The following is a 20,612-nucleotide window of genomic DNA, read 5'->3' on the forward strand; positions in this document are numbered from 1 at the left end:
TTCAAAATTGTATCATATCTGCAAATTGCAAGAAGTTGCGTAATATTCAGAGACAATTAAAAGATGGTTTTGAGAAGTATCATTTATTCAACAGATGCTGAAAGACAAAAGATCATATTTTACACATACGAGTGCAATTCAAGCGCACCGACTTAATTAATATTAGCAAATCATGAATCAGAATATTAAATGATTAAGACCTGGGAAATATGGTAGGCTCATGAAATCTGAGAACAGTTTTGGAATTAGGACCAAACTTCCTTTAGTAGTTTATACATAATTGCTCCTTCGTTTCAAATTAGTTAGTATTTTATACTTCTCACATAGCAGACACATTTCTGCGAATAACTATAGGCTCAAATATATTTGCAATCACATTAATACAAAATCAAATAAATTTAATATGCTTCTCAAAAGTGCTATTTAGTTAATACGAATATAAATTATAGTAGTTCTAGCCTTCGAGCAGATTAATTCTAGTATTATATACATATTTATATTTCATTTTGTGACAAAACATTCGTTTATCTAGTGAGGACAGATACGTATTTAAATAGGATTGGCTGGACGCCGAGAGCAACTTCATGTTTTTATTTACTGATATTTACATCGCACATAGTTACAGAACTTGACAGCACAAGTGAATTTCAGCACCAGAGACCTGGAGAAAACTAAAGTCATCAAATTCGTCGCAGTACATTGATGAAATCTGCAACGTCCTGTGGTAGTCTATATCGAATGGGGCCTCAGTTATATTTTACTCGACCACCGACATACATAATGCCACAACTTCAAAGTAGGCCTACCATTATCGAACCAGATGGGACAGAAACACTTACGCATATGACTGGCAAACTTATGTTCTTCTTGTTATATCCTAGCCAGTAATGCCACCCGAGCCCGCTGCCAACAGGTTGGCAGCATCAAAAGTCCGGACGCCGTCCGCATAAGCAGCGCCAGCGAGACAGGAAATCGCCGCAAGTCTGCGCCACCGCTGGCTTCTGGTTTCTTAAGCGCTGGAGTCGCGAGCGCTAGGACAGTTCTGTATTCGCCGCTCAGTTGTATACTCGCCACCGAATTGTGTACTTGCTAGTCAGTTGTGTGTTCATCGCAGCAGAGTTGTTGTTTGTCGTCAGTCGACGCTGACCTAGCCGCTCCGACTCGAACTAGACAGATCTCTGTGGACACGGAGTTCACTATTGTGTTTCTGTATCTTCGTTAATGAAGATAAGTACCGACTTTTATTTAATCAGAGTGTTTGGGTTTTCATCTTTCTGTTCACTGTTCCAGCGGACCGGTCGGCCCGCTATTAAAAGTGTGGCGGTGACTTCGTAAGCCGTTTCTACAGCGAATTGCTTGTCGCTACGAACGCCGCCACAAAACTGGCGACGAGGGCTTCCGAACTCGTGTGCAGGGCTGGTTCAACTTGTTTCTGGTTATACTAATTATAGCGATAAAATTTTGGGGGCTGGTTTAATTTGTGTTCACTATGTCTGCCGAATTACAACAGTTGATCTTGTTACAGAGTCAGCAAATACAATGTTTGGTGGAAGCAATAGCCAAACAAGCGGCTAATCCTCCAACACAAAAGGAACAAACACAGGCAGCACCACCGTTCCGTGCTTTTGATGCATCATGAGAAGAATGGCGAGAATATTTCGCGCAGTTGCAGGCGCACATGACTGTCTACAAAATCACGGGTACTGAGCGGCAGCTTTATTTAATTTCCACTGCAGGCGTGGAAGTCTATCGACTACTTTGTAAGTTGTTCCCGGAATCCAAGCCTGAAGCTTTAGACTATGACGTTGTTGTTAACAAGCTTGCTGAGTATTTCGAGTCGCGAGTCCATGTGGCAGCCGCCAGATTCAAGTTCTTCAGATTAAAGAAACTGCCACATCAATCTAATAAACAGTGGTTAACAGATTCACGGGGCCTCACCCGTCAGTGCCAATTTAATTGTGTGTGTGGAGCTTCCTACAGTGATGTCATGTTACGAGACGCTATTACTCAAAACATTGCACATTCTCGTATTCGTGCTGCTATCTTAAAGTTGCCTGACCCGTCATTAGAGACTGTGATGAACATCATTGAAGCCCAAGATACTTTTGACTATGCTGAGTGTGAGTTAGATCAGCCATGTATTTCTCAAATTGCCTGTGCTAAGCAAGTTATGTCACGCCCGCGGCCCCACCGGCAGAGTCAGACTGTAAACACTAGCCGGCCGCGTCATGTTAAACACATTCGTCAGCCGCGTGTGCAAAATGATAGAGTTAAGTCTTGCCCTAAGTGTGTTCTTGCTCATCCTCGTGAGCGTTGCCCGTTGAGAAACGCGGTTTGTCACTTTTGTCAAAGGAAAGGACACATCCAGACTGTTTGTTTGCGTAAACGCAAGAACAATTCTAGTGCTGCCCAGCCCATGGATATTCATGTTCTTCAAAGCCAGCCCGCCCAGGAGGTCGCGTTTAAAGACTCTTCCACGGTTCGTGTGGGCAATAAACTTGTTCGCAATAAGCCACCCACCCAGCCCTCTGCTATGCGACCCAGGCGTAATTCAAACGCTGTAAAAAGTAATGTAAAGTAATGTGAAACGGGAGTTGTTGTTCCATCCGCCCAACCCACGAGTTGTCGTAAGCAGCGAACACGCGCTAAACGCGCTGATTTTGTGTCTTCCGCCTCCACTGCACCGATCCAGAGGCAGTGTAATAAACTATTTGTGAAGCTACACATCCAGGATAAGACCTTCAATTTTCAATTAGACACTGGTGCGTCTGTGACTCTCATAAATAGTGCTACGTATGCGGCTACCGGCCGCCATAAACTTTCAGCGGCAAAACATTCTTTGGCTACTTATAGTGGAGAACAAATTCCTGTGTTAGGTGTATGTAGCGTGCCAGCCACATTCCGTGGCAATACAAAAACAGTTTCATTCACAGTGCTCCGCGCTACAGACAGTGTAAACATTTTCGGATTAGACTGTTTCGACTTGTTTGGCCTGTCTATCCAAGACAATGTGTTGCAAATTAATTCTGTTGTTGTTTCTCAAGACAGCATAACCGATTTGTGTAAACAATACAGTGACATATTTAAAGACGAACTAGGTTGTGCTGCGAACTTTGCCGCTCATATTACGTTAAAAGATAATGCTCAGCCTCGATTTTTTCGTGCTCGTCTAGTGCCTCACGCCCTCCGGGCACCTGTAGCAGATGAACTTCGTCGTTGGCAAAACAACGATGTTATCCAACCCGTTTCAGCGAGCCAGTGGGCTTCTCCCTTAGTTATTATAAAGAAACCGTCTGGCAAGTTACGTTTGTGTGCTGATTTTAAGTCGACAGTTAATCCTCAGACTGTCATTGATTCTTTTCCTTTGCCTAGACCGGACGAGCTGATGGATAAGTTAGGGGAAGCTCGTTTCTTTTCCAAAATTGATCTCCGTGAAGCATATTTGCAATTGCCCCTCGACGAGCAATCACAACAGTATTTTGTCATAAACACGTCGTTGGGGTTGTTCCGTTTTCTGCGTTTGCCTTTTGGTTGTGCGTCAGCTCCAGCTGTTTTTCAGCGTTTTTTGTCACAACTTCTGGCTAATGTGCCATCGTGTTGCAACTATTTAGACGATATTGTTGTGTCCGGTCGGACGCCTGCTGAACATTTCCGTAATTTGGAGTGTTTGTTTACAGTGTTGTCTCAGGCAGGCCTACGTTGCAACATCGATAAATGTTCATTTTTCCTTACGGAGATGGAGTATCTGGGACATGTTATTAATGCTCAAGGCATTCATCCCTCCCAGTCACATTTAGCAGCTATTCGTGATTTGCCCGCCCCTCGCAATCTGCAGGAATTGCAAGCAGTTCTTGGCAAATTGACATATTATATTAGGTTTATACCTAATGCATCACAGATTGCTGCACCGTTGCATCGTCTCCGCCGTAAGAATGTTCCGTTTGCGTGGTCAGCTGATTGCCAATCAGCCTTTCAGCAGCTTAAAGAGGCTTTATTGAATGATCGTTGTCTGGTCCATTACGACCCTAACAAGCCTCTGGTGTTAGCTTGTGATGCCTCTTCTTTCGGCCTCGGTGCTGTGTTGTCTCACCGAGTCGGTAACACCGAACGTCCTATTGCGTTCGCATCTAAATTGCTAAACAAAGCTCAGTGTAATTATAGCCAAATGGACAAGGAAGCGTTGGCTATTGTGTTCGGTGTCACAAAATTCCATCACTACCTCTATGGTAGACCATTCTATTTAGTAACAGATCACAAGCCCCTGACGTCACTGTTTCATCCTTCTCAACCAGTTCCTCAGCGGACATCTCAGAGACTACAACGTTGGGCTCTTTTGTTATCACAATACCAGTATGAGATACTGTATCGCCCTACAGCTCAGCATGCAAACGCTGACGCGCTTTCTAGATTGCCGATTGCTGCGGATGATGTCTTCGATTCCTCTGAAGACTCTTGCCATCAGATTGACGCCGATGAGCATCAATCCCTCCGGGATTTTCCGATTGATTATCGTCAGGTGGCACGTGAGACAGCTACGGATCCTCATCTGAGTTTACTATTACGTTTTGTTCAACGTGGTTGGCCGTCCAAGGCAAAGGACATATCGGATCCTGTGGTTCGTCGCTATTATCCGCAACGTCATCTGTTGTCTGTTTCGCACGGAGTTTTGCTGTTACGCACCGAGAATCACCAGCTTCGTGTAGTGGTTCCCCAAGTGCTCCAATCCAAGGTCCTCGACTTGTTGCATCAAGGTCATTGAGGAGTGGTCCGCACCAAGCAGCTTGCCCGCCGTCATTGTACATGGATCGGCATTGATAAGCAGATTACGCAGATGTCTACAAAATGATCGACGTGTGCCGAACACCAAGCTGCTCCGCCTCAACGCTATTTTGAGTGGGCACGCCCTGCCGGTCCCTGGCAGCGAGTACATATTGATTTCGCTGGTCCATATTGGAATTCTCGTTGGCTCATCGTGATAGATGCATTTAGTAATTTTCCGTTTGTTGTGCCCATGCAGTCTACAACATCTGCACAAACTATACAGGCGTTGACTTCAATTTTTTGTATTGAGGGTCTTCCCGAAGTTTTAGTGTCTGACAATGGTCCACAATTTACCTCTGCTAAATTTGAAAGTTTTTGTTCTGCCAATGGCATTCGCCATGTTCTTACTCCGCCGTTCCACCCTTAATCGAATGGTGCAGCGGAACGTTTTGTACGCACATTCAAGGATCATATGGACCGCCTTCGTGCTACGCACTCTCGTCAGCAGGCCCTCATCACGTTCCTGTCGTCGTACCGGACCACGCCACGCGACGGCCCTTCGCCTGCGGAGCTTCTCCACGGCCGTCGTCATCGCACCCTACTACGGTTGTTGCACCCCCCGGATCGACCCGCCGCTTCTGAGCATCGCACGCGTTTTCAGCGCCGTTTTTTTCAGAGTTTATCACGGTCGCCGTCGTTGGGAACGTAGTACCGTGATAAGTGTCCAGGGTCGCGGTTTTTATACTGTTCAAGGTGCTACTGGGGTGCACAGGAGGCATCAGAACCAGTTGCGCCGCGCTGGCCGCCCGGATTCTGCCGCTCGTTCTTTGTCCACAGATTTGGTCCGCGGCGGGTTCCAGCCGCGCCTTCCGACTTCGCTGCCGCCCCCAGGGCAGCAGCAGCAGCCGTCGCCGCTACCACGCCGACAGCCCGTCCCGTTGATGCCTCCCGCGCAGCTTCAACCGGGAGCGCCCCAGGTGGTCGCTCCGGCGCCTGCGGTCCCTCTTCAGTCGCCACCGCCTTCGGACCTGATGGACGTCGACCCCTCAGCCGGGCCGCCTTCCCAAGCGGTGGCTGTGCAGCCTGTCCTGCAGCCGCTTTCCTTGGGCACCCCCAAGGAGTCTGACACCGCAGCGCCTTGTCCGGCGCCCACTCAGCAGCCGTCGACGCAGCGTCAAGAGACGCTGCCTCTCTTCATGGGTCCCGACGCCCCGTCGCGTCCAGTACCAGAAGCTGCGCCCGTGGTCACAGGCGTGCACCCTGACCTCGGTTTTCAGTCGGTGTTTCCCGAGGCCCCACGCAGCCAATGCTGGGGTGCGGACCGGAGCCTGCGCCGACAACAGTCTCCGCCCCGGTCTCTTCTCTACGCCTGCGGCCAGACCCCTCCCCCGCCGTCGACGCTCGCCACGTCATTATTCAACGACAGTGCGGCGATTTGGGGGGGAGGAGTGTTATATCCTAGCCAGTAATGCCACCCGAGCCCGCTGCCAAAAGGTTGGCAGCATCAAAAGTCCGGACGCCGTCCGCATAAGCAGCGCCAGCGAGACAGGAAATCGCCGCAAGTCTGCGCGCGCCACCGCTGGCTTCTGGTTTCTTAAGCGCTGGAGTCGCGAGCGCTAGGACAGTTCTGTATTCGCCGCTCAGTTGTATACTCGCCACCGAATTGTGTACTTGCTAGTCAGTTGTGTGTTCATCGCAGAAGAGTTGTTGTTTGTCGTCAGCCGACGCTGACCTAGCCGCTCCGTCTCGAACTAGACAGATCTCTGTGGACAGGGAGTTCACTACTGTGTTTCTGTATCTTCGTTAATAAAGATAAGTACCGACTTTTATTTAGTCAGAGTGTTTGGGTTTTCATCTTTCTGTTCACTGTTCCAACGGACCGGTCGGCCCGCTATTAAAAGTCTGGCGGTGACTTCGTAAGCCGTTTCTACAGCGAATTGCTTGTCGCTACGAACGCCGCCACAAAACTTCTATCCACAAAATGAATTATTTTACACTGACTTACATAACCGCTGCGAACTGTTCACTTTTCCCAAGACGAAAAGACCGCACACACACTCCAAACTGTTTTTTTTCTCCAAAAGTAATACTTCGTTATGTCAAGATACACTCCTGGAAATTGAAATAAGAACACCGTGAATTCATTGTCCCAGGAAGGGGAAACTTTATTGACACATTCCTGGGGTCAGATACATCACATGATCACACTGACAGAACCACAGGCACATAGCCACAGGCGACAGAGCATGCACAATGTCGGCACTAGTACAGTGTATATCCACCTTTCGCAGCAATTCAGGCTGCTATTCTCCCATGGAGACGATCGTAGAAATGCTGGATGTAGTCCTGTGGAACGGCTTGCCATGCCATTTCCATCTGGCGCCTCAGTTGGACCAGCGTTCGTGCTGGACGTGGAGACCGCGTGAGACGACGCTTCATCCAGTCCCAAACATGCTCAACGGGGGACAGATCCGGAGATCTTGCTGGCCAGGGTAGTTGACTTACACCTTCTAGAGCACGTTGGGTGGCACGGGACACATGCGGACGTGCATTGTCCTGTTGGAACAGCAAGTTCCCCTGCCGGTCTAGGAATGGTAGAACGATGGGTTCGATGACGGTTTGGATGTACCGTGCACTATTCAGTGTCCCCTCGACGATCACCAGTGGTGTACGGCCAGTGTAGGAGATCGCTCCCCACACCATGATGCCGGTTGTTGGCCCTGTGTGCCTCGGTCGTATGCAGTCCTGATTATGGCGCTCTCCTGCACGGCGCCAAACACGCATATGACCATCATTGGCACCAAGGCAGAAGCGATTCTCATCGCTGAAGACGACACGTCTCCATTCGTCCCTCCATTCACGCCTGTCGCGACACCACTGGAGGCGGGCTGCACGATGTTGGGGCGTGAGCGGAAGACGGCCTAACGGAGTGCGGGACCGTAGCCCAGCTTCATTGAGACGGTTGCGAATGGTCCTCGCCGATACCCCTGGAGCAACAGTGTCCCTAATTTGCTGGGAAGTGGCAGTGCGGTCCCCTACGGCACTGCGTAGGATCCTACGGTCTTGGCGTGCATCCGTGCGTCGCTGCGGTCCGGTCCCAGGTCGACGGGCACGTGCACCTTCCGCCGACCACTGGCGACAACATCGATGTTCTGTGGAGACCTCACGCCCCACGTGTTGAGCAATTCGGCGGAACGTCCACCCGGCCTCCCGCATGCCCACTATACGCCCTCGCTCAAAGTCCGTCAACTGCACATACGGTTCACGTCCACGCTGTCGCGGCATGCTACCAGTGTTAAAGACTGCGATGGAGCTCCGTATGCCACGGCAAACAGGCTGACACTGACGGCCGCGGTGCACAAATGCTGCGCAGCTAGCGCCATTCGACGGCCAACACCGCGGTTCCTGGTGTGTCCGCTGTGCCGTGCGTGTGATCATTGCTTGTACAGCCCTCTCGCAGTGTCCGGAGCAAGTATGGTGGGTCTGACACACCGGTGTCAATGTGTTCTTTTTTCCATTTCCAGGAGTGTATTTTCTGAGCTATCTGCGAAGTAAATGCGTCGCTGCAGACGTTCTGTCTCTATTACTATTATAATTACGATAATTGTAGTAGACTAAATATCATCCATATTTTTCAACTGAATGTTTTCTGTTGCAACAAACATGTTTTACCTGCTCTCATTATTTATCATCAGTGGCCTTAAGATCGTAATTTAGTAATGCATATTTAGTTAACACGCATAGTTTTTCCTAGCGGCACATCGAGGTTTTCTTGCTATTTACTATCACAGAATTATGACTTAACAATTACTTTTATGTTTCCCATTCTTTTCATGAGTGCAAACTCTAGATGAACAAGCATGCACTGTCAATTGGTTTCATGTAATTTATTTTATGTGCGCCCAGTGTCCACAAAAGATGAAATGGAAGCAAGAAAAAAATAGGAAATACAAAAGTAAGTGATAAACCATAGTCGTATGCTCGTATATAGTAAGACAGCTTTAATTTTTTACCACCAACACTACACGACGCAACAAAATACATCTAATTACACAATTAAACTTTGTTTTATGTGCAACTGATGACGCTTAATGCGAACTGGTGCAATATATTTGATTGAAAACAAAGTAGAAATTAAGTTTTAAACGACGGATAGTATTTGTTTAGATCTTTATAATAAGTATTAGCGTACCAGTAACAGAGAAAGAATGGTTACGAATATTAATCACTGGAATACACATAATTTTCAGATATCCTTAGCAGAAAAAATAGTGTTCCTTGGCGCATCTGTGTGGTTACTTAAAAGTGGAATAGTGAACGGTGGAAACATGAACTTGAATTGATCAACCAGGTTTAAGGACACGCCCACTGATGTGGCTAGATAGCACTAGAACAAAGATTGCCCATGTCAGGTACTTTACCGCAAGCTTCCAGAGTAGGCTTGACTGGTACACACGACAGTGGTCACATCAAGTCTAGAAATAAGAAAACGCGAAGGCAGCAAATTTAGTTGAGAATATGGCAGCATTTATAAAAATGTTTTACAGCGTGTGCAAAACAACAGATCGTAAACCAAATGTACCCGTTTTCATTTTTCTCGTCGGTCTGCGAACAATAAAGGCTAGTCACCAATAGCTAGGAGCTACTACCCGGATACACGCGCAGTTAAGTCATTGTTAGATCCGGTAATCGACAGGGAAACCAAAGCAATTTAACATATATGATAAAGTGTGTGTACCTTCTCAGTTATCCCGTAACACCTGTGAAATCGTAGTACCAGATTTAACATTGAGTGAGGCATATACGGGTATAAATCCGTCTCAACCTACTTCGACTCCGGCGATCAACTACAGGAAACCGTTGATATATTTTCACTCTAAGCATTCTGTCTCTGAACCTCGACACACACAATCGTTCACTCGGTCTGCCCAAACCCTCCACCTCCCACACGGCCACATTGAGCTGAGAGAGAAGGGATCGACTTGTTTTCGCGGCCTTGGCAGTAGGGGATGGATGCAGGCAGATTATGGTCTGTTAAGCCACAAGGGGGGACAAAGCACCACACCGCACTCTGTTCAGATTCCGCCAGGACTGCAGGCGAAGTTTTGCTCCCCCGCGCTATTTATCAACATTAGTGTCGTCGGTCAGCAAGTTAAGGGTGGCTATATCCTCACCCGGGCTAGCACCACCCCAAGTCGTCTCCAGAGGGAATCGGAAAGCCGAAAGAACCATTAAGGGTGTACGCCTCTAAATATTCCATTTGCGCTTTTTCCGTTACTCTAGGAGACACATCGGCAGGAAATATAACTATAGCGAACAGTTTATCAGCGGTAACCGTTACAGCCTTCGGGGTCATTCTGCACGAAAGCTAACGTTACTGAATAAAATACTCTCTAATAGCTTTAGAGCGAAACGTATGGCGTAGAGAGAAACTACATGTATTACCATGAGGTAAGATCGTTCCAAGTGCGTCAAATACAGCAAAATGCTTGGATTAGACAATTATCGATGTCTTGTTCAGTGTTGTTCGATTTGTTTCTTTATTTACTTTTTTTCATTCTCAGTAGTGCCAGATTTTAAATTACTCTACGGTAAGAACTAACACACATGCACAGACACACACACACACACACACACACACACACACACACACACACAAATATATATATATATATATATATATATATATATATATATATATATATATACATATATATATATATATATATATTCCAATACTTATTTTCCACTTGCCAACAAATGAGATGATGAAGTATGAATGCATCGTTGCAAAGCGGTTACTGTATCCTGTGAGGCATAGACCTCTTAACGGCCGATTGCATAAAAATCGCTGGCTGGAGATCAATTTTGAATTTAGTTCAGAAATTTAACTCTGTTCAGGATTCCCCACTACTGTAAAACACTCAACTTGGTTCCATCAAAGGTGGTTCAATGTTGATCTAACATAGAAAGAAACGTATTTGACAACACCGCAGAAATCGGCTATCGAAACTGTTTTCATTCTTCAAAGGCAGATAGTTTTCGCAGATTGTAGATACACAGTATTCAAACGTATTATCGAACTGTTCGTATTATGAAGACGCAGGAAATAAACAGAGAAAGAACTTGAACTTCGAACTTGCCGCTATACGGGAAAGATTTTTTGCTAGATATCGTATTCGAGCCAATATAATGATACGCTAGAATGGAAAAAAAAAATTCCTGTTTCGGTCAGTAGGCGGCGGCGGTGAATGGATCAGGTGATGTGAGTCCACAACGCAATTGACACGAGTCAAATCACCCGAACCGTTCACCGCCACCGCCCGTCATCCTGATATGACGGACAGAGGACGGTCAAACGCTGGCCAAAACCGGTTACCATCGAAATTAAATGTTTTTTCGGTCGAGACTTTTGTAATCAATTGCAACTGAAAATTTTTTGCTAGTTTATTTGCAGGCAGTTGATCCATTCTACATTATTCCAGTTTAATAAAGTGGTATGTGTAAACTGTAATACTGTGCAGAAAAGAAGAAATTCAGTTTGAAAACACATATTGCATCCTGATCACTAGCTGGGTTGCGTGATCGGTCACATGAAAAGACTGAGAAATACCTCTCCAGTTCAACTATAAGGCTGCGTTCCATTTTCTAGCCTCTGACTGGCTAGCACCTGAGAAACGAGGATCCAGAACTGCCTGACACGGAGGGGCGCCGAATGTCTGACGGACAACGCGCATTACTTAGTCCGAAACTTTGTTTTATTCTATTTCAGTTGTATGTCAGTATCTTCAAGGTGCTTGTGGCACACCGTCGCTCAGAATAGTTCTCGTAATAAAGGAAATTATCATAGCATACTTTATTTAACACACTGTCAATAGCCAAGAAGTCTACGAAACTTGTAGCGTTTGCCATTACAGTCAAGGTGAGTGCTATTAACGGATCCACGACCGTGTGGTATCTTCTGCGTAAGGGACGCAGCGATACAAGATGTGGAGAGTGGAAACAACAATCGTGACGTATGCTTGAAATGTAGATTTCCACACGTAACACCCGTATTGAAATGTCAAGCAGTCGCAACCAGCCGACATCACCCGTTCGGCTGTAATGACGAGTGGAGATGTTGCGTTTTTTTTTTTTTTTTTTTTTTTTTTTTTTTTTTTTTTTTTTTTTTTTTTTGTCATCAGTCTACTGACTGGTTTGATGCGGCCCGCCACGAATTCCTTTCCTGCGCTAACCTCTTCATCTCAGAGTAGCACTTGCAACCTGCGTCCTCAATTATTTACTTGACGTATTCCAATCTCTGTCTTCCTCTACAGTTTTTGCCCTCTACAGCTCCCTCTAGTACCATGGAAGTCATTCCCTCATGTCTTAGCAGATGTCCTAACATCCTGTCCCTTCTCCTTATCAGTGTTTTCCACATATTCCTTTCCTCTCCGATTCTGCGTAGAACCTCCTCATTCCTTACCTTATCAGTCCACCTAATTTTCAACATTCGTCTATAGCACCACATCTAAAATGCTTCGATTCTCTTCTGTTCCGGTTTTCCCACAGTTCATGTTTCACTATCATACAATGCTGTACTCCAGACGTACATCCTCAGAAATTTATTCCTGAAATTATGGCCGGTATTTGATATTAGTAGACTTCTCTTGGCCAGAAATGCCTTTTTTGCCATAGCGAGTCTGCTTTTGATGTCCTCCTTGCTCCGTCCGTCATTGGTTATTTTACTGCCTAGGTAGCAGAATTCCTTAACTTCATTGACTTCGTGACCACCAATCCCGATGTTAATTTTCTCCGATTTACTCTCAAACCATACTGTGTACTCATTAGACTGATCATTCCGTTTAGCAGATCATTTAATTCTTCTTCACTTTCACTCAGGACAGCAATGTCATCAGTGAATCGTATCATTGATATCCTTTCACCTTGTATTTTTATTCCACTCCTGAACCTTTCTTTTATTTCCATCATTGTTTCCTCGATGTACAGATTGAAGAGTGGGGGCGAAAGGCTACAGCCTTGTCTAACACCCTTCTTAATACGAGCACTTCGTTCTTGATCGTCCACTCTTATTATTCCCTCTTGGTTGTTGTACATATTGTATATGACCCGTCTCTCCCTATAGCTTACCCCTACTTTTTTCAGAATCTCGAATAGCTTGCACCATTTTATATTGTCGAACGCTTTTTCAAGGTAGACAAATCCTATGACAGTGTCTTGGTTTTTCTTTAGCCTTGCTTCCATTATTAGCCGTAACGTCAGAATTGCCTCTCTCGTCCCTTTACTTTTCCTAAAGCCAAACTGATCGTCACTTAGCGCATTCTCAATTTTCTTTTCCATTCTTCTGTATATTATTCTTGTAAGCAGCTTCGATGCATGAGCTGTTAAGCTGATTGTGCGATAATTCTCGCATTTGCCAGCTCTTGCCGTCTTCGGAATTGTGTGGATGATGCTTTTCCGAAAGTCAGATGGTATGTCGCCAGACTCATATATTCTACACACCAACGTGAATAGTCGTTTTGTTGCCACTTCCCCCAGTGATTTTAGAAATTCTGATGGAATGTTATCTATCCCTTCTGCCTTATCTGACCGTATGTCCTCCAAAGCTCTTTTAAATTCCGATTCTAATACTGGGTCCCTTATCTCTTCTAAATTGACTCATGTTTCTTCTTCTACCACATCAGACAAATCTTCACCCTCATAGAGGCTTTCAATGTATTCTTTCCACCTATCTGCTCTCTCCTCTGCATTTAACAGTGGAATTCCCGTTGCGCTCTTAATGTTACCACCGTTGCTTTTAATGTCACCAAAGGTTGTTTTGACTTTCCTGTATGCTGAGTCTGTCCTTCCGACAATCATACCTTTTTCGATGTCTTCACATTTTTCCTGCAGCCATTTCGTCTTAGCTTCCCTCCCGGAACATGTTTGTACTTCCTCCTATCATCAATCAACTGAAGTATTTCTTCTGTTACCCATGGTTTTTTCGCAGCTACCTTCTTTGTACCTATGTTTTCCTTCCCAAATTCTGTAATGCCATTTTTAGAGATGTCCATTCCTCTTCAACTGTACTGCCTACTGCGCTATTCCTTATTGCTGTATCTATAGCGTTAGAGAACTTCAAACGTATCTCGTCATTCCTTAGTGCTTCCGTATCCCACTTCTTTGCGTATTGATTCTTCCTGACTAATGTCTTGAACTTCAGCCTACTCTTCATCACTACTATATTGTGATCTGAGTCTATATCTACTCCTGGGTACGCCTTACAATCCAGTATCTGATTTCGGAATCTCTGTCTGACCATGATGGAATCTAATTGAAATCTTCCCGTATCTCCCGGCCTTTTCCAAGTATACCTTCTCCTCTTGTGATATTTGAACAGGATATTCGCTATTACTAGCTGAAACTTGTTACAGAACAATTAGTCTTTCTCCTCTTTCATTCCTCGTCGTAAGCCCATATTCTCCTGTAACCTTTTCTTTTACTCATTCCCCTACAACTGCATTCCAGTCGCCCATGACTATTAGAATTTTGTCCCCCTTTACATACTGCATTACCCTTTCAATATCCTCATACACTCTCTCTATCTGTTCATCTTCAGCTTGCGACGTCGGCATATATACCTGAACTGTCGTTGTCGGTGTTGGTCTGCTGTCGATTCTGATTAGAACAACCCGGTCACTGAACTGTTCACAGTAACACACCCTCTGCCCTACCTTCCTATTCATTACGAATCCTACACCTGTTGCACCATTTTCTGCTGCTATTGATATTACCCGATACTCATCTGACCAGAAATCCTTGTCTTCCTTCCACTTCACTTCACTGACCCCTACTATATCTAGATTGAGCCTTTGCATTTCCCTTTTCAGATTTTCTAGTTTCCCTACCACGTTCAAGCTTCTGACATTTCACGCCCCGACTCGTAGAACGTTATCCTTTCGTTGATTATTCAATCTTTTTCTCATGGTAACCTCCCCCTTGGCAGACCCCTCCTGGAGATCCGAATGGGGGACTATTCCGGAATCTTTTGCCAATGGAGAGATCATCATGACACATCTTCAATTACAGGCCACATGTCCTGTGGATACACGTTACGTGTCTTTAATGCAGTGGTTTCCATTGCCTTCTGCATCCTCATGTCGTTGATCATCGCTTATTCTTCCGCCTTTAGGGGCAATTTCCCACCCCTAGGACAAGAGAGTGCCCTAAACCTCTATCCGCTCCTCCGCCCTCTTTGACAAGGCCGTTGGCAGAATGAGGCTGACTTCTTATGCCGGAAGTCTTCGGCCACCAATGCTGATTATTTATCAAAATTTAGGCAGTGGCGGGGATTGAACCCGGGACCGAATACGTATTGATCATGAATCAAAGACTCTACCCCTAGACCACGTTTGCATAGTGAACCCAAACAGCAGTACCTTATATTCTGTTATAATTCTACATTATGTGAGCTAAGCTTTCTTCTATGGTCTATACATGCATTTCCCAAAATCGTCGCCGGCCTGTGTGACCGAGCGGTTCTAGTCGCTTCAGTCTGGAGCCGCTGGACCGCTACGGTCGCAGGTTCGAATCCTGCCTCAGGTATGGATGTGTGTAATGTCCTTAGGTTAGTTAGGTTTAAGTAATTCTAAGTTCTAGGGGACTGATGACCTCAGATGTTAAGTCCCATAGTGCTCAGAGCCATTTGAACCATTTTTTGAACCAAAATTCGTCAAGTCAATAATGTCTGACATAATAGCAACTCATAACCAAAACTGTAATGCACAGGTGCTGTGTTAGTAGCCTAGCTCGTGTCTATATTCGTCTTTAACATACACCCTCTCAGACAGGCACATGAGCTACGAGCATGCAATGGCCTGTAGTTTTCAATTCCCAGAAGGAACATTATAGCACATAAAGGGTAGATACATTTGAGGTTGTACAATGACAACATCATGGCTGATCCGAAGCCAAAGATACACTAACAGAAACCAAATTTGTTATACTTTGAAGCACCATTTTCACTCCATTCCGCGCTAATCTCCATCGAGAAGATGACTCCTGCAGGCATGAATATACAGTTCTATTTTCTGTGGTAAACAGCTTCCAAATTTCGCCATAAGGAGTTTTATGTATGCTTGAAATACTTACCACGGCAATTCAAGACGGTTGCTGTCTAGACGCTGGTGTCAAACTGCACGTGCTCTCACCTTATTGCACGTCAAGGGAATGGACAAGTCAGTCAAGGATCAGTAGATTCTTCAAAATGTTTGTGGAGTGAATCACAGTGTACGGAACTGAATTATCCTGCTTACCAGCTGGCACCCCAGTGCAAAGGGGTGCAACAAAGGGATTTATCATTCTTCTCACAGACATGCAAGCACTCAGACTCCCTTCAACAATTACTAAATGTCATATCCAACAGCTCCCGAAAGCATGATTCCCACGATATTTCACCACATCGTCTACGAACCCGCTGAAGACTGCATGACTGCCATAGACAGAAGCGAGAATCATCGTTGGACACCACAGAATGCCATGCAGTGTCCTAGTTGATTGGTATTACACCATTAAAGTCTCTGTTGGCTATGGAATGGTGTCAGCGGTGACTGGAGATCTCAACCCAGCTTGCAGTAATCTTTTGGCGACATGTCGGTAGCCATTGCCAGGGTTTACGCTGTTTTTACTCATCTACTAATCAGAATCAGTTGGACAAACGTATAATCTTTCCTTGGTGTTGTCAACCTGGAAGGACCTACGTCTGCTCTCACGACTACACAGTTATTTGAGCACACATCGTTACCACCCGTGTTGCAGTCCTTGCACCGCTGCACAACTGACAGTGACGTGCGTATAATGATGCTGATTCTCCCATTCTCAAAGACCGAAAGATGCACGTACACGTCTTCCTGGCACGCTGTGTTGCGATCTCCACGTGGAAAGTTCCAGTTACGTTAGGCCCGTCCACAAGCCAACACATGCTCACACTGTTCTGCTTCAATAAGAATGCGTTTTATCTGAGCTGAAGATGCCAAGAATAAGTGCGCAAAAGGCTGAACTTGTTGTGACATAAGAATGGGTTGTCGCTAAAGCTGATATACCCTTCTATCATTTAACTCTCAGTTAATACTTACTAAGGGAAATCCGAGTTTAACAAGAAGTCAGTTGCCAACAAATCTCCAGAGAAGGACTGAAATTTGGATGCTGTATCTTGGATAGAATAAGTACCCACAAGAACAGCTTCAGATCTTGGTGAAACAGAAATAAAAGTAGAATAGAAATGAGAAAATGGGATGATCATATAAAGAGAACGGTCGAAAGAGTTCCCAAACTAATATATCAGACGAAAAGACCGAAGAGACGTTGAAAGACCTCTCCCATGATGGTAACAAATGTCTGAATGAAGCAGGAATACGGATTTGCCAAGAATGTGGAGTGAATAATAAAACTAATGAACAAGAAGAAGAGGAAAAACATGATCATTACAATTCGCACTTAGTCTATTTGTCTGATTTCATAGTCAGTATGACGGCTACAGTGATTTTCCTTCCTTCTTAACTCTTAGCTGTCAGATTTCTTTTCTTTACCTACAAATTTACGTTTTAGTTTACTAGATTACTCGTCACAAAACAGTACTAACCTGAATTCTGGCCAGATTAGCAGTATTTATGAGACCGTCAGCTGAACTCTGGATATACTACGGGAGTCAGACATTACTGTACAGATAGCAATAGCATTGTGACGACAGCAGTTTGAAGAGAAGCTGACTGGAGAGGCGTACGTCAGATGACACTCTGTGTGTGAGCGAGTGTAAACACCACATCATAGTGGCTCATTGTAGAATGTTGCACAGGACTGAAAGATAGCTGTCTCAAGTGAAAGTTCAACGCAACATACTCCATAGAATCTTCTTGGACGGAAGTACGCCTAAGAAATTATAATACACTTTGTGTGACGATAAGTATAGCAGCGATGGACGTAAAAGCGACGGTTGCACCACGTGCACATCAGAGATGTGGTTTTAGTGAGAGGGGTACAACGGAGAGACTTGAACCAGTTCGATGTGAACAAAATAGTCGCAAAAATATAGAACAGTGATCAATGTATCGCCGGTGGCGATGTAATTGCAATTGGAACAAAAGCTTAAACTGGACAATGCACACGGACTGGCAAGTAAACTTATAGCGACTTCTTTAATAGTATCAAACCTACATTCCTATAATTCGGTCTGGGAAAACAATGTGGAAAATAAATTTCGATGGTCGGACGAGGATCCGGATTTGTTCCTCCTGCATACATCCAGTGCCCTATTTCGCCATGATAGCGGGGGACTGAAGGACTGAGAGGTAAGCGAAGGAACGATAAGGTGTGTAGCAAACGTATTTTTCTTACGTAACGTCGCTGGCGTAGAAAGGGTTAAGTACAGTTCGAGGAAAAAGGAACTATTCTCACGGAAGGGTCATCGTCAATAGTGTCCGAAGCTCTGACCTAATAAGGCAGTGTGGAGAGGTTTTATATTCAAATATGAGCATCAGGAACTTCAAGCAGGAATCCCAGTGACAACTGATGGTCAAACACTGGTGATGGCACCTGTTGTCCATCATCAGAATTGAATCTGTGAACACCGTATATTCAACATCACGTAACTAGTGTGTGTTAATAAGAGCTATTGCGCAACAAAAATTAAACATCACGAACGCGCCAAGTTACTCTTTTATGTGAGAAACCGACTCCTATTGTAAACTACATTTTGCATCTACATCTATTTACAGCATTTCAGTGTAATAAATTAAAGTTTCTATATGTCTAATGCTCCTCAGCTGTAATATAGAGCGGCTGCGACTAAAATTTGGAAACGTGAAGAAGCTGTGTTACCCACGACGTTCATACCAATAAAAGTATCTCGCTTATATGTACACAAACGAAGATGTTTCTCAACAGAGCTGAATTCAGTGAACAATTTTTTCGCATTCCATGCTGTGTTTGCTTATATAGTGGATCAGAAAATTTCTCATAACGTGCAAATATTGGGATGAAAACAGCTTGACTCACCTTGCAACAAAATTTTGGAAAATAAGAGGAAGTATTGGAATCAAGCTGTTGCGTAAATTTTCTTCTGTGTTTATTTTAGACAGTGATATTACAAACGCGGAATATAAAGTGAATAAAAATCGGCTACAAATTTATGAGGATGTGCTGAAAAGTAATGCATTCTTTTATTCTGTTCTCAGTACCAAGCATATCAGCCTTCCCATTTTCCCGCTTTGTTGACACAATCTGCAGGCCTCTGTCGCTAGAGGGCTCTTAATTGTAGACGTAACATTGCAGGGTGAAACGCGACCATGTCGGCGCGTGAGAAGTGGTGTGCTGGAACCGTGGAAAACTCCGTCCACAAACAGAGTATTCTCTGCTCCTGCATGACATTGCCATACCACACTAGAGCCCTGCGACATCTGCAACAATACATTCACTGTCGTACGCCATCCTCCATACAATACCGGTTTGGCCTCATCCGATTTTCATCTGTTTCCATAGCTTGAAGAACACCTTAGAGGACTTCACTTTGATAATGATGAGGCGGTGCAAGCAGAGGTAAGGTATGGCATCGTCAACAACAGGGGACGTATCTACAAACTGGTCTCCTGTTGGGAGAAATGTCTTCATTGCCACGGTTATCAAGTTGAGAAATCTATCAGCACGAAGAATAAAGGTGTAGAATGGTACTAAGGTTTGTACATTTAAATCGCTTTAATAGTTTTCATATAAAAAATTCGGTGTCATTACTTTCCAGCACACAATCGTAGATGACCGAAATTACCACACTAGTGTCTGGGTACAGGGGGAGCGTGGAAGTGTAGTGCTAGTAATAGTATTTAAATTTTAATTATCACCTTAAAAACACAGTTTCGTATTCAATAGGAGCAAAAAATATGGCGCCCTCGTCCCTTGATATAGTTTCCTGGATTTGAAGGGACATAATACTGGAAACATCCATGTTGATTTGATAGAAATTTATAACATGCACCATCATATTACACAATGGTTAGCTTGCGCAGACTTTCCCAGTGAGGTAAAACAAATCTGAATGACAAAAAATTAAGTCGATCCAACCGACAACGTCATGAAATGTGGGAGCCAATGTGCTGTAACACAGGCCGTATCACAATGGAGGACACAGTGGAAAAGGAGAAGTCCAGTCATCGATGAATATAAACTTTATTTGCTTAGGTCACGAGTTTAAAAATTAAATGACTGGTTACGATTGTGCTAGCGATTATGAGATACCGCTACATAGTCGCTAGTCACGCTGTACATTTATGTAATAACTCAACACTTGATTGTACAACATAACATGTTACACCCAGTATCGATATTTTATTATCTGAAGACGACGACTATTACTGTTGAAACCTGTCATATCATTTTATAAACTCGCGATAGAGGAAGTGCGGTTATACTGAAAATTAATATCCCTTTTCCACATTCTTGACAATGTCTAGTCTTACAACATCACTGATTAGGTTTCAATACTTCAAACACGATGAATGTCACTGGCCGCTGGGTTGCGTGACTGCTAGCATCTACTAATGCAGCCCATGGAACTGACTCAACAGCGGAAGAACTGCAGCTGTTTGCCACCTTATAACCACGAACGAGTGCTGATTGTATCCCTGTGAACTCTACCAAAAGAAGAAAGCAATTACTGAAACATATCGATTCACCACCGTACGAAAGGCGAAGACCCAACCACAATCAGGCGAGGTGGTGCTCTTTGGGGACTGTCAAGCTCTGGTGTTAACAGATTATGGTCATATGTGGCAGACTGTCAGAGTTATTCTACTGAAATCTGACTATGTTACAGGAGGCTTCAC

At 44.6% G+C, this 20,612-nt stretch overlaps 1 protein-coding gene across 1 annotated transcript in view; it reads left to right on the forward strand.

The window, feature by feature from the left end:
* The window catches only part of LOC126483351 (uncharacterized), a 103,957-nt gene that overhangs the window by 69,582 nt on the left and 13,763 nt on the right, over nt 1-20,612 (forward strand). The window contains exon 2 of the mRNA XM_050106616.1: nt 5,599-5,984. Coding sequence (XP_049962573.1) covers nt 5,599-5,984 — 386 coding nt within the window. The remainder of the gene's footprint in view (nt 1-5,598; nt 5,985-20,612) is intronic.

The sequence above is a fragment of the Schistocerca serialis genome, chromosome 1 (assembly GCF_023864345.2).
Source record: "Schistocerca serialis cubense isolate TAMUIC-IGC-003099 chromosome 1, iqSchSeri2.2, whole genome shotgun sequence".
Taxonomy (NCBI): Eukaryota; Metazoa; Arthropoda; class Insecta; order Orthoptera; family Acrididae; genus Schistocerca; species Schistocerca serialis.